This window comes from Molossus molossus, unplaced genomic scaffold, assembly GCF_014108415.1.
Source record: "Molossus molossus isolate mMolMol1 unplaced genomic scaffold, mMolMol1.p scaffold_m16_p_6, whole genome shotgun sequence".
Classification (NCBI taxonomy): Eukaryota; Metazoa; Chordata; class Mammalia; order Chiroptera; family Molossidae; genus Molossus; species Molossus molossus.
In genome coordinates, this window is record NW_023425399.1 from 10,294,979 (window position 1) to 10,315,045 (window position 20,067).

At 53.6% G+C, this 20,067-nt stretch overlaps 1 protein-coding gene across 2 annotated transcripts in view; it reads left to right on the forward strand.

The window, feature by feature from the left end:
- The window catches only part of SULF2 (sulfatase 2), a 96,221-nt gene that overhangs the window by 22,801 nt on the left and 53,353 nt on the right, over positions 1-20,067 (forward strand). For both annotated transcript variants that reach the window (XM_036244657.1, XM_036244658.1), the window contains exons 2-3: positions 3,084-3,359; positions 17,579-17,818. In XM_036244657.1, coding sequence (XP_036100550.1) covers positions 3,185-3,359; positions 17,579-17,818 — 415 coding nt within the window. In that variant the 5' untranslated portion in view covers positions 3,084-3,184. The remainder of the gene's footprint in view (positions 1-3,083; positions 3,360-17,578; positions 17,819-20,067) is intronic.

Genomic DNA, 20,067 nt, shown 5'->3' on the forward strand with positions numbered 1-20,067 from the left:
GCACAAAGCCTCCCAGTGTGCTTCCCCAGGGAGGGCCATGGACTACAGCACTCTGTAGTATCTCGTTAATCTCTTACACCCACTTTATAGATGAGGAAACTGAGGCACAGAGGTGTTTTTAAGTTACTTGCCCAGGGTCACCCAGCAAGTAACTCCAAAGTCCACGCCTTCAGCAGCACACGACATGGCCCAAAGCAAGGGCCCAGTCGCCAGCGGCTGCGGGGCTCCGTCTGGCGAGGGATGTGTGGTTCAGCAGACTCAGGTTGAAGATGGAAGTCGGTGCTTGCCCCCCAGTCCCATGAAACCCGTTCTCAGTCCATTCACCTGATCTCGTCTCTGCACAGATGCGCTGTCAGAGGCCCCCGGGAAGGAGGCACTGTTGGGGGGGGTGGGTACCAGAGCAGACAAGGAATGGTGCAGCTCCCAGGAACTACCCCGGGCTCCGAAGGGTGAGAGGAGGGACAGGCACCCAGAACTGGGGGAAAGCTCTTGCCTGGAGGGGCCCGGCTGGAACTGTGGCCGAGTAGAGAGACAAAGTGCCGCATGCACACAGGGAGGGGAGGAGGCATGCTGACTGCCCGCCCCGCCCGCCCCGCCTGCCCCTCCTGCCCCTCCCCAGGGGCCTCCTCCGGGGCAGCCAGCAGAAGCCAGGATGCAGTCCAGCCAGCAGAAGCCAGGATGCAGTCCGCAAAGTTCTGCTCCACGGGGTACCAAGCAGGAGGGAGAGTGGATCTGGGGACCCTTCCTGGAGTCTTTTCCATCACAGCATGCCCAGAGAACTCAGAGTAGCCAACTCCTCCTCGGTGACTCAGGAAGGGTGATGGGGAGGCGTCGCTGATGGAGGACTCTGAGCGTCTAGACCTGGGTTATCCTGCAGCCCGGCCAAGCCCTGCATCCCTCCCTCTGCAGAGGTCCGAGGGCCTTAACAAAACCTCCGCCCCTTCATTTACCTAAATTTGTATTTGGCACCTGCTAATGGGAACAATGCCAGGCATGGTCCCAGGTGCTGGGGAGCAAGCTGTGATTAACACAGGCCCACTTCCTGTCCTCATGGAGCTGCCCTTCAGTGGGGGAGAACTAGGCAATAAATAAGACAACTGCAGGTTGTAGTAGGGATTGTGCGGGAAATCAAACAGGTTAGACAATACACAGAATGCCACAGGGAGGGCACCACCTTCGATAGGCTGTGGGTGCAGCCTCAAGAAGGTGATATTTGTGCCAAGACTCGTCAGAGGTCAGTGAGCCCACCATACAAAGTCTGGGGAAAGGCTCGTCCAGGTTTGAGGAAGAGCAAGTGCAAAGGCCCTGGGGCAGGAACAAGCTCGACTTATTTAAGCAACAGAAAGAATCAGTGGGACTGGAGAGCCATTGAGAGGAAGGGGGAGACATGGGCAGGGGCTGGATCACATGGGCCCTGGTGACCCTGGTAGGGAGTTTGCATTTTATTGCCTGAGCCACGAGAAGCCAGGGGAGGGCTGAGCAGGTGACAGGACTGGGACTAAGGTGAGATGAGTGTCCCTTCAATTTTGTGCCCTGAGCTCCTCACTGAGTGGTATGATCTGATTTGAATGTCCAGAAATCCACACTGGCTGTCCTGGGGACAGTGGAAGAGGGGCTGGGGGAGGGGCGGGGGAGACCCTTTAAGAGGCTTTTGTCGTCCCTAGGAGAGACGATGAAGGTCACACATTCCCCTCTGCAGAAACGGGGGCCCTTGCCCACTTCCCTGAGCCTTGACGATGGGGTGGGGTTCCCCGTGGTCCTTCAAGGTCACAAGGATGGTGACTCAGACGGACTCCAACGAGTTTGGTTTCCTTTCAACATGTCTGTTTGCACACACGCGCTCTCTCTCAACTTAAATAAATGAGACCAAAAGTCTATATCTGGACAGGACTTGAAGGCTCATTTCCTCAAGAAGTAGAAAAATGACCGCAGAGACCGAAGAGCAGGTGAGGGCCGAGGCCGCCTGAGCCAAGCTTCACCCTCCCGCCTCCCCGCCCCCACCTTGCGTGCGCCCTGATCTGGGGTGTGGTGGGATGGAGGGGTGACTGGGGTCACAGTGGAATGTGACAGTTCTTCTGTCATTTTGTTTATCGTACAACTTAAAACGAATATGAATGGCCCTGGCTGGTTTGGCTCAGCAATTAGAGCGTCAGCCTGCGGACCAGAGTCGTGGGTTCGATTCCAATCAAAGTCACGAACCTCATTTGTGGTTCATCCCGGCCCTGGTCTGGGTTGTGTGGGAGGCAACCAATCGGTGTGTCTCTCTCACATTGATGTTTCTCTCTCTCCCTCCCCTCCCCCCCCCCACTCTGTCTCAAGAGAAATGGAAAAATATTCTCAGGTGAGGATTAAAAAACAACAAAAACAAACTAATATGAATAGTTTGCCCTGCTCTGGTCTGCTGGCTGGGAGACCTCACCCGTCCCAGCTGGACTAGGTTCTTATGAACAGCCGTGTCTCCCGTGTTCCCCATGGGTTCTTGTGAACAGCCGTGTCTCCCGTGTTATTGGTGGGGAGACCGGGCTGGTGAATGATGGAGTCCAGACTGAAACGCAAGGAGTCGTCCCGCCCAAAGCAGATGGACACCCTTCCCCCTCTGTGCAGACCCCTCCCAAGCCACACGCTGCTACCTGGGGGCCAGGCTGCACCCCCTCCCCTCCGCATCCCACACAGTGCCACCGAGAAGCAAGGGCCAGAAACATCTGCTCCCCCAAAGTGGGCTTCTTCCTCTCCCCTCTCTGGGGGTGATCTATCTGTCGAAGTGGCTGCGTGGCTCAGTGACTGATCATCTGATCTGGGACGTGAGCTGCCACCAGCACCCCCAGACGCTCGCTGGACCGAGGGCAGTTCCGGCTGCTGGAGTGGTCAGAGAAGGCTCCCCCACCAGCCTTCTACCCGAGCGAACTGCAAATACTTTCCTTGTCGCTTGAGCCGAGTTAGCTGTTTGCTGTGATAGAGCTGTCCTGATCGAAGGAACTGTCATTGCCTGTGCCAGAGGCCACCATCCACATCATTATGCAAGCCCAAGCAGTCTGGCAGCCCGTACAGAAAGATTGACCTTTTTTCTGTTCCTGCTATTTCAGATCCGTGAGCAGGGAGGGAAGAGGGCAAAGAAACAAGCCTGCCAGACGCAACTCCAGACTCCTGCCTCCCGCAAGAAGCCCCCGATCAGCAGAAACATAAAATGGCCCGGCCCGGCCTCCTGCTGTGCGTGCTCTGCGCCTCTGTCCTCCCTCTGCTGGCCGGGAGCTCCGCCTTCCTGTCACACCACCGCCTGAAGGGCAGGTTCCAGAGGGACCGCAGAAACATCCGCCCCAACATCATCCTGGTGCTCACGGATGACCAGGACGTCGAGCTCGGTAAGCACCCCGGCCAGCAGGTGGCATCGGCCCGGGGCACCAGCGCCACCTGCTCGGGCGAAGGCTCCTGGTGCGCACGTCAACCTGTAGAATTCCTTCCTGGTGGATTTAACCAAGTCAGGTTGCCTCCCCCCCGGGGATTCACAAGGTTAGGGGTCTCCAGACCTTTCCTGATGCAAAACCCTTCCTGGATTTCTCCAGTGTCTTATGCAGAAGATATGTTAAGATCAGTCCATATTTTCTTCTGTTCTCTGTGGAGTACCTGCCACGTGCCAGGCATTATTCTAGGCCCTGAACTTCAATCATGAGTAAGAGAGGCACAGGCCTGCTCTCGTGGAGTGAGGGAGACAGAGCATCAGTGCGATTGCTCACTTGTAAAACAATTTCAGAAGGAGGAAGGCTCCCGTGAACCTGAAGAGGGCGCTGTGCTAGCTGGGTGGTGGTTAGCGCTACACAGGATAGGTCATCAGGGAGGGCCTCTCAGGGGAGGTGATGTTTGAGCTGACACTGAACTAGAGGAGGAACCAGCCCTTCCAGGCGTATGAACACACACACGTGTGCGGACCCCTGTGGGTGGGCTCAGTTTTCCTGGGTGGCATCCAGGGGTAGGAAGCTGTCCCTGTTGGCAGGGACCTGACCAGTTCACAAAGCTGATGCCTCAGGAGGATGAACTTGGTAGACTCGGGACTTTAGCTTCCTCCCCACCCAGCCCTGTGGGCTCCGGGCAGAGCAGGTGAGGACAGGGGCCTTTGCCTGAGTTTAGACCAGTTGTCCTGTTACAGGCTGGGAAGGGCTCCCGGCCGCTGTGCCCACCGGCTTCTCCAGCTCAGGGCCTCCGCACCTCCCCTTTATTCCCCACCCAAGCCACCCTGGACCGCATCCTCGGTCCACTGTATAAACCACCCAGACTCTCTCCTGCCCTCCTGAGCAAGGCCATGGCTCCTCCCCCATGCTGGTGGTGGCTTCATTTGCATGAGAAGGAGACCCCAAAAATGAGGCCTCCAGAGTCTCTCTTGGACCTACTGCTCCCCTGGCTCAAAGTCCATTTATATTTCCAGCTCGTCTTTGATGCCCTCTCAGCGCAGAAACCTCCTCTCTCCTCCTCGTGTGTCTTCTGCCTGTCGCATTGACTGACTTTCTGGGTTTCATTTCTCCACCTTAGACCCCGCACCAGTGCTGCCCTCTGGAATCACAATGCCAGCCACGAGCACAAATGACATGAGAGATTTAAAATGTTCTCATTGCTCCATTTTTTAGGAAGTAAAAAGAAAGAGATGAAATTAATTTTAAGGACTGACTTTGTGTAGCCCACTCTATTCGAGTTATCCTCTCGACACGCGATCAATGGGAAAAATCATTAACGAGCTGTTTTACATCTTTTATGTTGTTTTCAAAATCTGGCACGTATTTTACATTCGGAACATTTCAGTTAGGGCGAGTCACCTTTTCAGGTGCTCAGCGGCTCTTTGTAGCTCGTGGCTTCCGTTCCAGACGACACATAAGCCTGGCCATTTTCCTTCTCCTATAAGTTAGATTTCCCTTCTCATCACCAGTACTACTGTGTATTATAAATATCTGGGGAAGCCGCCTAAACGGCGGGAACAGCATGTACAAAGGCCCTGAGGCAGCACCAAGGAGCCAGGGATGTAGGAAGTGAGACTGGAGAGAGAGGGCGGAGCCAGATCTTGGAGGCTCTCCCGGGTTGTGGTAAGGACTGCCAGTAGTTGACCAGGTGAGGGCTTGGCCTGTAGCCTCTGCCCACTCTCAGAGGACAACCAAATATCATTGGTGGCAATCAAATTAAAGGGTTACTGGATAAGCCTGTGCAACCGAATGTAAGATTTTGATGAAGATCCAACTGCAAATCTACACCCTTTTTGGATCCATTATTAAAAACATGAATCAGTCTTTTAACTGCCAAGAAAGGGTGATTTATATAAATCCAAGTCACTCCTTGTAATGATTTATCTTAATGATCACAAGTATAGATTTTTCGCAGGGAGCTTATCAGTGCAAAAGGAATATGCAGCCAGGAAATAATCGGGGCCCAGAGCTTCTATTGACAGTTTGACACACACGAGCCCTATCTCCCCGGCACCATTTAGCACGAGTCGCGTTTGATAGCCGGGCGCGTCTGCAGACCGTGGCTATAGGGAAGTGAAGGTGGTTTCTGGCAGAATTTTGCAAAGAGCATGTGCAGGTAGCACCTGGACGTCAGAGCACCTTGGTCTTGCCTCGTGGGGCCCCTCAAGCTATTTCGATCCCAGCTATGCCTGGGAATTCAAGGCACCGGTCACTCACGCACGCAACAGGCATTTGCTGAGCATCTCCTCTGGGCGGTGCACTGTCCTGGGAGCTTCGGGGCCGGGGAAGGATCGCTCCAGGCAGAGAGAACAGAAAAGGCAAACATGCTGAGTCCGAAGTGGGCTTGGTGGGTAGGGACGGAAAGAATGCCCGTGAGCAGGAGTGGAGAGACACGAGGCCAGGAGTCGACTGGGACCAGGTCATGAGAGGCCCTGTGGGCATGGTGAGGGCTTTAAGTTTTATTCTTAGTGAACTAGACATGGATTTGGGTGCCTTAAGCAGGGGAGGGCTGGGGTGTACCCTAGGTTCCAACAGGATCGCTCTGGCTGTTGAAATTAGATTGCAGAGAATGAGAACAGAGACAGGGACACCCATTCGGAGACCAGTGCGGTACCGGGCAGGTGGTGATGGGAGCTGGGACCGGAGCAGAGCAGGAGAAGGGGTGGGACGCTGAGGAGCGGGTCGAGGTGGGGGTTACGGGAAAGAGGACTTCGAGACGACTCCTGAATGTTTGGCCTGAACCACAGTGAGGGATCGAAGGCCCATTTGTAGGAACAGCACATTTTCGCTGCAGCAACGTGATCTAACCAGGCCTCACGTCAGAATGTGATTGTAAGTTTGCCTCTGGGACTGTCAAATAAACCCTATAGAATGTGCTAAGACAGGAAAAAGGGCCGTGGGTAGATGAGGACACGGGAGAGAGGAGAGCAAAGGAAACTGTGGCTTATTAGTTTATTATTTTTTCTTTATTGATTTTAGAGAGGAAGGGAGAGGGAGAGAGAGATGGAAACATCAATGAGAGAGAACTTCGATTGGCGCCTCCTGCATGCCCCCCACTGGCGACTGGGCCCACAACCTGCGACCTCTTGGTGATGGGTCAGCGCTCAACCAGTGATCCACACCGGCCAGGCAAACCATGGCTTATTTAAAATACATGGATGCATCCTCTTTGTTTTATAGATAGAGAGACTGAGGCACAGAGAAATAAAGTTCCTTGTCCAAGGTCACCCAGCTAGAACGTGGCTAAACAGGACTTGAACGCAGAGCCCATGATCTTAACCACTGCTCTGCTCCTGGGATGGCTGTTGTCTATAGATTGTTAGTGTGTGTATTTGTTAGTTTTCACTGGTACAGATATGTTGCCAGAAGTGTCTTTATGCACATGACTTTGCACACCCAAAGATAAAATGTGCTTCTTGCCCTGGCCAGTCTGGCTCAGTGGTTGAGCGCCGGCCCACTGACTGAAGAGTCCTGGGTTTGATTCCTGCTCAAGGGCATGTACCTCGGTTGCAGGTTCGATCCCAGCCCTGGTCTGGAGGCAACTAATTGATGAGTCTCTTACACATCAATGTTTCTTTCTCTCTCCCTCCCTCCCTCTCCCCCTCCCCCCCCCTCCCTCTCTCCCCCTCCCACTCCATCTGAAAATCAATGGGGGAAAATGTTTGGAAGATAAGTTTCAGGAAGTGGATATGGTGGGTGGTAGGTTTCGAGCCGTCATGTTCTGTAGCATCTGGAGCTCCCTCCCAAAGCACTGACTGCCTTCCTTTCAGGAGGTGAGGGACGGGGAGGTGGCGCGAGGGGGTAGCATGGGCTTTTTATAAAACCACTAGACAGACCCAGATCAATAATGCATGTTCCCAAAAAGGCCAGCAAATTATCTCACAGTCTGCGACAACTGGCACGCAGAGGGCGGTCCTAAAAAATTTATCATCTGCTATTTTCTGCTCATCCGTGCGGCAGTTCCGACGGTTCTTGGGGCTGGAGACCTCGCAACTAAGATAATTCCGGACTTGCTTCCAGTCCCAGGGTGGCAAACAGCCATCCCTCCTAATTAGGGTCTGGTCGAGGGAACTGGTGGGGGACACAGCACAGAAGAGGGGCCCCTCATCCCGCTTCCTGATGCAAGGTGGTGGGGGGAGGGCTGCAGATTCATTTTTCCTGTCCCCACATGCATGCGACACACCTCCCTGAGTTGCCACTCAGAAGTGTCAAATGCCCAAGGGAACTGGTCCCACGGCCTATTAGTCAATAAGTGGCCTCAATTATCAGTACATTTTCAAAGCCGTTGAGAAAACCCCTGGGTTTGGGTGACCTTCAGAGAGCAGCAGGGTCTCGGCTGGTCATCTCCTGCAGGAGGTAGAAGCAGCACACTGAAGCCGAGGTCTTGTTTGCCTGTGTCCTTTGCTTGCAGAGCCCGTGAACCGCCGGACTCCGCCAGGGTTTATTGGTTTTGTGCAATCCAGAAAGTCCTTTGGTGAGCCTCCGGGCTCGGCCGGCCCCGAGACACCAAGGTGATGAGTCAGACACGGGCCTCGCCGGGAGCCGGGAGTATCTGCAGCATCCTAGTGCCATCTGTTCTACTATTTAACTGGACTTACTTTTTGAGCCTTAAATATTATCTTAAAAGGAAGCTCTAAATTATGACTGTAAATGAAAAACCAATATCCATTGCCTTCGGGAAAAGGTCACCGCCAAACCCAGTACAATGAGAACAGCAGTGTTTTGACATTTCAGCAAGATGCTGCCTCCCACGAGGCTGGCATGGGGACTAGGAGAGGGGAGTAGGGTGACTCTAAAGGAAGAGTCAAGAGCTGGTACCAGAAGGAGGCAGAGTGACAAGTCCAGGAAGTGCCCACAGCACCCGCACAGGCTCGCTCTGAAGCAGGGTGCTCACAGGGTGGACTAGATTCATTCATTCACAGGGATTTATTGAGCACCTACAATCCAGCAGCAAACCAAATAGGCAAAATCTCTGCTCTTACGGAGCTTACACTGTAGTACAAGAGTTAACAAAAATATATACAATGTATATAGTGCATAAGACAGTGAAAAGTGGTGAGAAGAACAGAGCAAGGAGAGGGGTGGGGGAAGGGAGGAGTTGTGATTTTATGCAGGGTGGTCTCTGAGAAGGCAAAGTAGGGAAGCAGTCAAGGGGATTCTCCTGGGGAAGAGCATTGCAGGCAGAGGGAACAGTGGGTGCAAAGGCCCTGAGGCAGAAGCAGTCCAGCAGGCTCACAGAGCAGCAGTGAGCATGGGGACAGGAGGAGGTGGGGTCTGATAGGTAATGGGGTGGTGGGAGGGTGGATCACGCAGGGCCTTTGAACCAGGGACTGGACTTTGGCTTCCTGAGTGAGTTGAGAACAATAAGCAGAGGAAGGACATCATCTGACTTATGTCTTAATATGACACCTCTGGCTATTATATGAAGAATAGACTAAAAGAATATAATAAGAGCAAGGACCCCGGTGAGGAGTCTCCTGCAATGGTCCGGGCAGGAGAGGTGCCCAGCGGGGAGTCTCCTGCAATGGTCCGGGCAGGAGAGGTGCCCAGCGGGGAGTCTCCTGCAATGGTCCGGGCAGGAGAGGTGCCCAGCGGGGAGTCTCCTGCAATGGTCCAGGCAGGAGGTGCCCAGCGGGGAGTCTCCTGCAATGATCCAGGCAGGAGGTGATGGAGGCTCAGACCAGCAGAGGGGAAAGGAGTCAGGTGCTGCACTCCTTAGAGGGTGGGGCTGATCAGATGTGCTGATGAACCTGATGTGGGGTGGGAGAGAAGAGTCAAGAATGACTCCAAGATAGTGACCCAAACATCTGCAAGGAGGGATTTTCTGTTGATGGAGATGGGGACCGCTGTGGTGGGAACCTGGTAAATTGCAGATGCCTCTGAATGCCAGGAGGAGCTAACCAAGGCGGCCAGCCTTCAGAGTCAGAAATTCAGGAGAGTCCTGGGCCTGGGTGGGCCTGGAGTGGGGGTGGGTGGGGATCGCATGCAGACTGTTTGCCTTCACTGGGCTTCACTGGGTCCGAGGCCCTCACTAGATTCTCTGAGAGGTCTGTGGTCCTGAAAGGGGCAGGCCCTCGGCTGGAAGGACTGCTTATAGGGGAGTCTGGCTATTGAGAAAAAGGCCTGGGAGGGCTTCTGGCCAGGCACTTGTTTTCCATTTCCATCTGAACACAAGGAAACCACACCCTGTGCTGCAGACTGATAGCCAGAAATCGATGCTCCGTCGCAGGCCTGGGTGCTCTGCAGGGGCCAAGTGGCTGGAGGCCCAGGACAGTGCCCAAATCCGGACCCCAGCTCGGTGGTAACCTCCGGCTCAGCCTCTCAGAGATACCAGCTCCTGGCGTTCCTGCCTCTGGGAAGACATGTAGGCGCAGGTTATCTTAGGGAGAAGAGGGGCTCGTTTGGACCCACCCTGGTGTTCAGCTTGCCAAACACATTCCTGCAGGGCTTTTTTTCTTCTTCTTCTTTCAATTCAGCAGCACTTGGGAAATCACTTAAATTCTGGAAGCTAAGTATGTCGGGATTACGTTTGGCTGCATGTAAAAGAAAACAGAAAATAGCAGTGGCTTAAACAAGATAGAATGTTGCTTCTCGCTCACATAAAAAGATCTGGAAGTTGGCCGTCCGGGGCTGGCACGGTGGCTTCGGGGACCCAAGCTCCTTCTCTGCCTTTCTACCGTGCTACTGCATGGCCTCCATCCTCAAGGGCCCCTCATGGTTCAGAATGGCTGTTCAAGCTCCATCTATCACAGCCACATTCCAGGCAGTAAGAAGGAAGAAGCGGAAGGGCACCTTCTGGTGTAGTCAGCTCCTTTTAAGGACTCATCCCAGACATCACATACAACATAAACAGAGCTTATTTATTTAGCCACACTGTCTCAGGGCAGGGGGGCTCAAATTTGGGTTCCTCAAAGGGAGGGGGGTTAACTATTTCTTGCTAACGCACAAGCAAGGGTGGGGAAATCACTAGTGACAGTGCAGCACCCAAGGTTCATGTGTAGCAGTGAGGTCATGCCCACCCAAGACTAAGAGGATGAGAGGAGCGAATGATCCCTGGAAACGAGACACACAGCCCCCCGACAGGAGCTGCCACCCTCTGTTGACACCACAGGGAAGGAGATGGAGAGACCCGTACCCCAACCTCAGTTCATCTTTTGCTGCTCTACCAGCCCCCCCCCCCCCTTGGCTAAACCCAGCCCAAAGCCAGAGAGTAAAGTTGCTGTGGGTGCAGCTCATTCAGGTCAGCTCCCTGGGCTGGAGAGCTGGGCAGAGGGAGGATCTGGGAGGCCAGGGAGGACCACTTCCACAGGAAGCTGTAAGAGAGAGTCTGGGAAATGTAGTTTCCTAGCTAAGTGCATTGAAGGTTGAAATCAGGACCTGCTGAGAAGAAGAAACAGATGTTGGTGGGCAGCCCAGGGTGGCCACAGCAGAGATCAGGAGCAAGGGGCCAGGGTGGCACCTCTGGCAGGGCGGCGTGCGAGGGAGCCGTGCACATGGAAAGGGGGAGGAGTATCTCAGGCAGAGGACAAGTGCCGGAGAAGCGGGGCAGGAAGGAAGCCAGGACCTGCAGAGTGAGCAGGAGAGACCTGGGGGTGAGGGCAGAGGGACGCGGAGGAGACAGTGGGAAGTCCCTGAAATGTTCTGAGCAGAGCAAGTGCACAGATTCATGTTTTCAGGGGTTCATCTGGCTGTGAGTGTAAAGGGGGCAGCCTGGGGACAAGCGCAGAATTGGGGAGACCAGTTGTCCCGGTGGGAGATGCTGGGGGTAGGTTCTGTTCTGAAGGTCTGGCACACAGAACTTGTTGATGGATTGCAAGTGGGAGGGGGGAAGGAGGATCAAGGATGACTCCTAGGTTTTGGCTGTGCTGTTGGGCAGATGGTGGTGCCATTTACAGAGATGGGAGACTGGGGGAGGAGGAACGGGCTTCCAAGCTTGCGACAGACATCAAGCTGCTTTGCCAACATTACCCACCAGGCCAGGGGCTAGGTGACTGGCTCTTTGTCGCCCACCCTGAAAAATGGGCAAAGCACTCTGGAGATCCCTCGTGGCTGAAGAAATAGCCTCTGCAGAGGGGAGTGCCTTGGAGAATTACAAGTGGCAGGAACATTTCTGGGTGGAGCTTCTCAGAGAGGAAATGACCAATGATTGCCAAGTGCCGTTGATTGTAAGGGTGACCCGCCTGTTCCTAGGGTCCCTCTGCCACCTCCCCTCCATGAAGAGTGACCACCAAGGATCAGCATTTCCTCCCTGAGGCTTCTGCAACCAGAGCCAGCAGAAGGCAGAGGAGAAAAAAATCAACTTCACGATCTCTCCAACAGCCCAGTGTTCATTAATGAAATTCCAGTACCGCCTCTTCAACATCTGCTTAATTCATTTGGGTGTAGGAACCAATTTCAAACCTGCGCTTTTTCATAGCTAAAAACAGAAATGACGTTTGACTTGACTTTGTAATATCCAAGAATCAGGAACGGCTTCCCCTTTGCCACCACTGCGAGGGAACCTCGGGGGAGAAGCAGGTCCCAGGAATCCAGCGTCCTTATTCTGAATTGTCGCCAACGGTCAGCAGTGAGCACATTCCAGCCCTAGCTCGGGAAACAATGGAGCCCTTCTGCCCAGAGGTGGCCCTGGGTTGCTGCTGTTTGTCCCCGCCCTCTGCTAGGGACAGAGCTGTTCTGTTGGGGTCTGATGGCTGTTAAAGTGGTAGCCCATGGGCAGGCAGCTCCCCGTCGGACCCAGTGACATCGTGGGCATTCCAGCAGCGCTTGGGGACCAGATGAGGGCTGCCAGTGAATTCCAGCCTGGTGGGTGGACACCAGAGGCTGGAGGACGGTGCAGGACACAGGTGCTTTCTCACCTGTGGCCTGAGCTCAGGGACCTTCACCCCCTCACATCTGTCCGGGTCAGGGTTCTGTTCCAGCCTTTACCCAGAGCCACAACCCCTCTCCTCCCTCCTAAAGTCTGTTCTTCGTGGTTCTCTGGACCACAGTATGCATTACTTCGTGGGTTTACTTAGCTGGTCCTTCTGCTGGAATGGAATCAGCTAAGGGTTGCACACTCGGTGCCTACAGGGCCGGGCAGGTTTTGCAGATGAGGGAAGTGGGCATGGTGGGGACCAAGGAGAGCCGGGTGGGGCCCTTCTAAAGCCAACCTGCGCTCAAACCCACCTGTTGGCGCATCAAGGCCAGATCTCTGTATTTTACAAGCAAAGCCTGACAAGCCGGATTGATGTGAAATCTCCCAATTAAAAATACTGAGTTAGCAATTAATTCCAAATTTTAAACACTTTCAGGCAGACCTAAACACCAAACACATGCGCAGACAAGATTCTGTCTGGAGGCACTCAGCTTGTGAACTGGGTTACACTGTGGTTGGGAGCCACGATAGTTAAAATCTGTCAAAGGCGAGGCTTGAATGAAAGGCCTTCCCTATTTTTTTCTCACTTGGGATTCTGCAACGGTCCCGGTGGAGATGACTGTCAGGCACAGGTTTTCTTTTGTCCCCATGTCCCACCCTCGCTATTTTCCCAAGGAGGGCCTGGCATCCCGGACTCTAATTATTTACATATAATTTTTAAAAACAAACGGTGAAAGGCATCATCTCCTTAGTTACCCATCAAAACCAATGCCCCTGTGTCATCGAGGTTGGGGCCACGGGAGTGTGTCTAGGAGGGGTGCAGGGTACGTCCGCTCCCAGTGACACAGGTCTGTAGGGCAGAAAGTGGACACGAGCCACCTAAGCCCCAGAAATGGCCAAAATCGGGTCATGTTTTGAATCACGAAAGCCCCCAGCACCTCGTAAGTCCCCACAGGGAGCGATCCGCCGACCCAGACGTTCAGAAGAGCAAATGAACTCAGCGTCTCCTAAAATGCCGAGGTAATTCACAGATCCCCTCGGGTGCCAGGTCAGCAGACCCGGATTTTACTGCTTATGAACGTGGTCTGATCAACATCAGGCAACATATCATTAGCACATCAAATCCAGAAGTTCACAGTTATTTGGGTTGAGATTTAAGTTCATTTTTTAAAGTCACTTTAAAGCAAAATAGCAAATGAATAATAGCACAGGCATTGCGTTGAGGGGCCCAGAAAACGCACTCTCGAAGTGGGTGGGCAAATGGGTGTCGCGGGGAAACGCCAGGTTCCCGGCAGGCGGGTGGTTTGGGCACCGCGATGGAAGTGCCATCATCAGGGGAGAGGAGGGGCACCCCAGCGGTCAGAGTCACCGAGGTGTCAGGGTGACTTCACCCCTGGCCCGGCGAGGTGGGAAGGTCTGATCACGGAAAGAAACCGAGTCTGTTTTTGTCTGCACGTCCCCAGGTTTACGTTGGACAACATAAGTTTTGGTTGGCTGGCTCGGCTTTGTTTAAAATATTGAAAACGGGCCTTTTTATTTCTGTGTGGCCCCGTCTTCCAGGTCGCTCCCTCCCACCAGACATCGCTCTGCAGTAGGGCCGCGCTGGGCAGGGGATCCGAGCAGATGTTTCCCTGCTCCAGATGTGGTTTGACAGAGCCTCGGCGCTCTGGCAGTTTTAATAAGCGGGTTACTGTCCCCAAGGGGAGGCTTAACACGGAGTGCTGCTTGTGCACGGATGCCGCTGTCGTTCCGTCGCACTGTTGTGCTTTGACAGCCGGGTGACACGGCTCTCCTTGGGCAGGCTTGTTGGGGCAGGGCGGGTGCACCGAGCAGGCACGCGGCACAGCTGGTCAGGAGCAGCCGCCGCTCCTCCCTCTGCAGTCCGCAGGACGGACGTACAAGCGCTCGGAGACCCTGGTACTGAGCCCATTGAAAATAAGACCCCGTTCTGCAGGCTGCTTGCTTTTTGCCAGCACAGCATTCGGGGCTGATGACGGCGGGTGAGCTATTCACCAGGTGGCAGCTCCCTGCTCTCCAGGAGAAGGGTCGCAGGGGTCAGGTGGGCGGCCAGCTTGGTCCCTTCTGCGGTCTCTGGGGCCCAAGAGGGGCTGAAATCTCATTCCTAGTGGTTTCCTCCTTTGTCTTCCTTGTTTCTGAAGGGCAGGCAGAGGGTTGCTTCTGCCCGGACTGCCCTAGATTTGTTTCTTCCAGAAATGTTTATTGAGCACCTACTGTATGCCAGGCCCTGCTCCCGGCCGGGCCGCAAGGCACAGGCAGTAATCGTGCTGCTGACATCTGGGGCTGCCGGGGGGATGCTGAACAAGATAAATATGTAAAACGGCAAAAGTACACCGTGTGTTAGATAATGTGTCAGAGCTGAACGTAAAACAAGGAAGAGGATGTGAAGTATCCAGGGTGGCGGCGGTGTGGGGGCAGGGAAGGCGTCGCTGAGAAGAGGACTTTGGAGTGGAGACGAGAGGGGCTGAGCGCGCAGGCGGGGGGCGGGGGGGAGCACCCTGGGCCCAGGGCACTGCTTGGGCAGAAGCCAGGAGGTGGGGATGTGGCAGGTATCCAAGCTTGGGCCCTCAAGGGCGTGACCTTGATATCTTGGTTTGTGGTAAAAATTCAAGGTGGAAGGAACTGCTTGGCCAGCAGAAGGCTGCCCGGGATCCGGAGAGGACAGGAGAGGACAGGTCCCCGGGAGCAGCCTGAGGCTGGTGAGGACCCAGAGCTCGGCAGAGTTAGCACCAGCTGGTTGAGGGAGGCCTCAGAAAGCCTCCTCCATCCCCTCCAGAGGGAGGCATCACACCTGGTGGAAAACCTGTTACTGCCCACCAGGTGCAGCTGGGACCCTCAGGGACTTCTCACGGGCGTGTGATCTTGACACACATGTTTTGCAGTCCCGGGCCTGACAGCCCCTACTCAAACACAAAGCCCTTCTCTCCTCCACTCACCGGGGAACCTTGGCCCTGGGGAACCTTGGCCAGGAGGCTCAGGAAACCCTGGCTCCGGGAGGGCACCCCTTGTGAAACCACCTCTGTGCTGGGCTTCAGAGGGCAGGCTTTGCTCTGCTTTCTTCAGTCACCAGGAGTTTTTGCAGAGCACCAGTGATATGTTCCAGGTGTGGGAAGGTAGACAGCACCTGGGTCACCTAGAACTCTCAGTCCAGGAGAAGAGGCTGCTCATAAACAAGCAAACCAGTAAAACAAACAAACAAACAAAACATTTCAGAAGGAGACAACTGCTAAGAAGAAACATACACTAGTGTGAGAGGAAGTAATCAGATGGGGAAGTGGTGACTTCGACAAGGAGACGACCTCTAAGTTGAGATCTGAATAATGAGACAAGCCAGCCAAAGTGAAATCTCAGAAAGAGTCCCAGGCAGAGGAAATCGCAAGTGCAAAGGTCCTGGGGCAGGGATGAGCTCGGAGCATTTGAGAAACAATGAGGAGGCCAGTGTAGCCAAGTGAGCAAGGGGAAGGGAAGAAATGAGGTCAAAGAAATACTGAAAGTGGGTTGACGGGGGAAGACCGGTCTTGAAGAACTTTTAGGCCACAGGAAGAAATTGGTTTGTCTTGTGAGTGCAATGGGAAGCTGTTGGGTGGTTTGTGTTTGAGATGTGATCTGTGTTTGCCTCAGGGAAGCTCTAGCTCTATTTCCTTCTGTATTTGGCAGAAAGAGGAGATGAAGATCTATATAAATCTTTTTTATTCTTAACCTTTAGGGACAGAGTGCTGAGGGAGTCTGATCGGTTGTCTTTAGTTCTCTAGGGGATTCCTGGTGGTTGGGATCGGCAGCTCCCCAGCAAGAACCTCAGATTCCTAGTAGATGCTGTATTGCTTTCCTATTGCTGTCCTAACACATTGCCACAAATTGGGTGGCTTAAAACACAGACATTCACTCTCTCTCAGTTCTAGAGACAGAGGTTCAAAATGAGGATGCCGCAGTCTTTGGTTCCTCCGAAGGCTCTCGGGGCGACTCCTGCCCCACTCCTTCCGCTTCGGGGGGCTCCAGACATCCCCTGGCATAAGGTGCCTCCCTCTGATCTCTGCCTGCGGCTTCGCGCGGCCCTGCCCTTTGTGCCTGCGTGTCTTCTGTCTCTTGTGAGGACACTTGTCATTGGATTTAGGGCCCACCTGGGTAATCCAAAACAAGCTCACCTCAAGAGGATCCACCTCAGGGGTATCTGCAAAGACCCTTTTTCCAAGTTGGGTCACATTCACAGATCCCAGGGCTTAGGCCATGGACTATCAGAGGGTGGCCATCACCCAGCCCACTACAGACCCCGAGAACCGCAGCGAAGAGGGAAAGAATGACGATGGCCATGGAAGGAAGAGACATTCCACTGAGTGTTTCCATGAAGGCTGTTGAGTGTTTGGGTACCAGCCGTCGTGTACAGTGACGCATCCACTCTTCACGTTTAGTGAGCAGCTACTGTGTGCCACGCAGCGGTGAGCACTGAGCCCTGAGCATGCGGAGTCCTTGCCCTCGTGGGGTTTCCACACACATTAGGTTCCATCCCGGTGCCTCACTCTGCTGACTGCTTCCTTGAGAAACAAGAACAGGCATGAATGACACCACCGTTCCTGGTGGTGTATAATTAAGCCCTAATAACACATGCTGCACGTGTAATAAGAGCTCAAGGGAATCAGACACCAGTGATTCCAGAGGGCAACTAGAAGCGGCTCGGCTGACGGGTTAGATCTGGGGGGGAGGTGAGAAGTGGGTTCCAAGCCAGAAGGCCCGTAGAGACAGAGGCGGCGAGCGTGGTTCGTGGCTGATGGAGGACATTTCAGCTGAGAAGTATTCAGAGAGAAGGTGAGCCAGGGGGTTGCCGTGACCAGATTTCAATAAGAGCAAACAATTCTTGGGAAGGTTCCAAACAAAGCGAAGTGTGATCTTCCCCCAATTTACATAGTGGTTGCTTCCAAAAAAAAAAAAAAAATCAGTGTATATGAATACCCTGCAAAAAAGATCTTCTGTTTATATGTAAAATAGAGTTCCAGTCTAGGCTCAGGTAACTTATAAACAGGGTTTTACCTACACCCCGTAAACACCCAGTGGGACTGGGGACCCAGGGTGCTTCCTCGTGGTGACGGTGCATCAGGGCCTTGCTGGCTGCCCACAAAGCCAGTGGTACACCCCACCTGCCCGGGGAGAGTTCCAGAAGGTGTGCCCCTCCCCAGGAATGGGGTGCCACTGGGTTGAGAGCCCCCCAGCGCCGCCCCGGGGGCACGGGTTGGAGTCGCAGGCGGGTTCTCACCTCCGGCTCTGGTTGCAGGGTCCATGCAGGTGATGAACAAGACCCGGCGCATCATGGAGCAGGGCGGGGCGCACTTCATCAACGCCTTCGTGACCACGCCCATGTGCTGCCCCTCGCGGTCCTCCATCCTCACCGGCAAGTACGTCCACAACCACAACACCTACACCAACAACGAGAACTGCTCCTCGCCGTCCTGGCAGGCGCAGCACGAGAGCCGCACCTTCGCCGCCTACCTCAACAGCACGGGCTACCGGACAGGTGAGGCTGCACGCGGTCCCGGCTGCCCCGCCACCGCGCCACCTGCGAGACTCTGGCTAGCGCATGGCAACCTCCTGGTACTTTAAAAGTCGTGCATTTATGCCCCGGCCGGTTTGGCTCCGCGGTTGGAGCGTTGGCCTGTGGACCAGAGAGTCCCGGGTTCGGTTCCTGCTAGGGGCACGTACCGTGCATTTGTTTCTGTGTGCATTCGGAAAATACAGATTGATTCACCCATAGTGGTGATGGTGACCTTTTCAAAGGAATTTGAATTAAAAAGGGGGGAAGAGTCCACTTAAAATATGAAAAACAGTAGAGAGAGGCCAGAAGTACCGCGTGAGTTTGTGTTCTCAGTGAATGATGCTAGAGCCATCTGGGACTGATTGACTTCAGACCATGAGCATGGAAGAAGGTTCCAGAAGAACATTGGGCTGGGGAGTGGGATAAGACTGTGGAGGGAGGAGGGGAGCGCATGTGGGGGCTGTGTGGCTCCCACAGATGGCGAGAAGCTGGCAGGGGAGGGCCGGCTGGTCCAGGTTGGCTGCACTCCGCAACGGTGCGTGCTGGGTGAGCTGGAGCAGGCTTCCTGTCTGTTGACCTTGGAAGAGGTGCTTTGCTGGGTTCCGAAGGCTCACCTCCCAGGCAGGCTGCCTGAGGCAAAGGCACCATCCCAGTCCCTCACCTCCGACACCATTGCAAAATCCTCCAGACTCAATTAATTTGGTTTGCTTTAATTAAAAATAAATAAATACTCCCCACCTTGGCCAAGGAGCCAAGGCAGTTGTGAAATCAGATATTGTGGAGCGGATGGTGCAACTCCCGGAAGCTGTGGCCAGGGACCGGGGCTTATTTGGGTGGAGTGACACGAGGGAGGGACGGTGCCTCCTTCAGCTTGGTTCACAGCTTCCCTCAGCGCAGGGTGTGGCTGCGAGGACTCCTCGGGTCGGGGTGGGGAGCAAGCTGGTGAGGTGTGTCTTCCTGAGACTCATTCACTGCCAGAATCACCCAGAAAGTGAGTCCTGCTGAGGGCACGGGATGGCCTCGGTCCCAAACTTACAACATGTTGGTTCTGGGTCTCTGCAAAAAGCCACGTGTGTGAGTTGACCAAGGACCACCACGCAGATGGTTGCGGGGACCTGGATGTAGATGAAGGAAGCAGGACAGGAGGGCACCCACTGAAAGGGGCATCTGCCCCTCAAATCCAGATGCAGCAGGTCCTCGAATTACATCGTTTCACTCAATGTCATTTCACTGTAACCTTGACGAGATGCCCTAGGAACTTAACTCTTATTTATATCAATTAGCCTATGACAAAATTGGTTTCATTCTGTGTTATTTCCCCTAATGTTGCAGAACCTATTAATGACGTTGTTAAGTGAGGACTGACTATAATTATAGCCGTTTGTGCTAAGGGTTGCCAACCTTCAGATATTTCTACTCTGAATTTTTTTTTTTTTTTTTTTGCTGAAATCTGCCGATTAAAAAAAATGTTGGCAAAACTCAATGTAAACTGTGGGCCAAACAAAACATGTCTGAGGGCTGTGTGGCTCACAGAGCCCTTTTTACAACCTCTGGCTGGAAGGCCTGTGTAGAAACCTTTAGCTTTAGATGCCAAGAGAACAGTAAGGACCCTAAAAGTGTTCTCATTAACCCCCTTCCTTTGACAGCCAGGATAATGGCAACCCAGAAAAGAGATTTGCCCAGAGTCATAAAATGAGGTGCTTGTGGCTTAATCAAAATGGAAGGAAGACTAGGGGAATTCAGAGGAAGCAGGGAAGTTGCCATCATCAAACTGAAAGGAAACATATATACTGCAGTACCTTGGGGGTGCCTGGTGGGAGCCCACACCAAGGGTTTCAGAATTACACGGCTGGCACAAAGAAAGGAACCCTCTCTCGAGACTATTCTTCAAAATTGATTTCCCAAACTTATCCTTAAACCTACACAAATCACCAAAAAACTGTTTCTCCAAAGAACAGCTTCCATCAGACTATGCTTGATGATCATACCCTCAATGAAGACTGGGAGCATAATGTCAAATGTAAATGTCCATGCACAGAACATTTATGTTTTTTGTAAAACTGTCCCTGAGTATTTTACTTGTTATATCTAGAATGCCCCTGTATACAAGAAACCCCACTCCAACCTGACTTTCAGAACTAAGGATTCTGAAAATGTTTTTTTACTTTAAACTGGTATGCTCCTAATCATTAAATAACAAGGGCCCTGTGCCCTGTATACTTTCCCTCTTT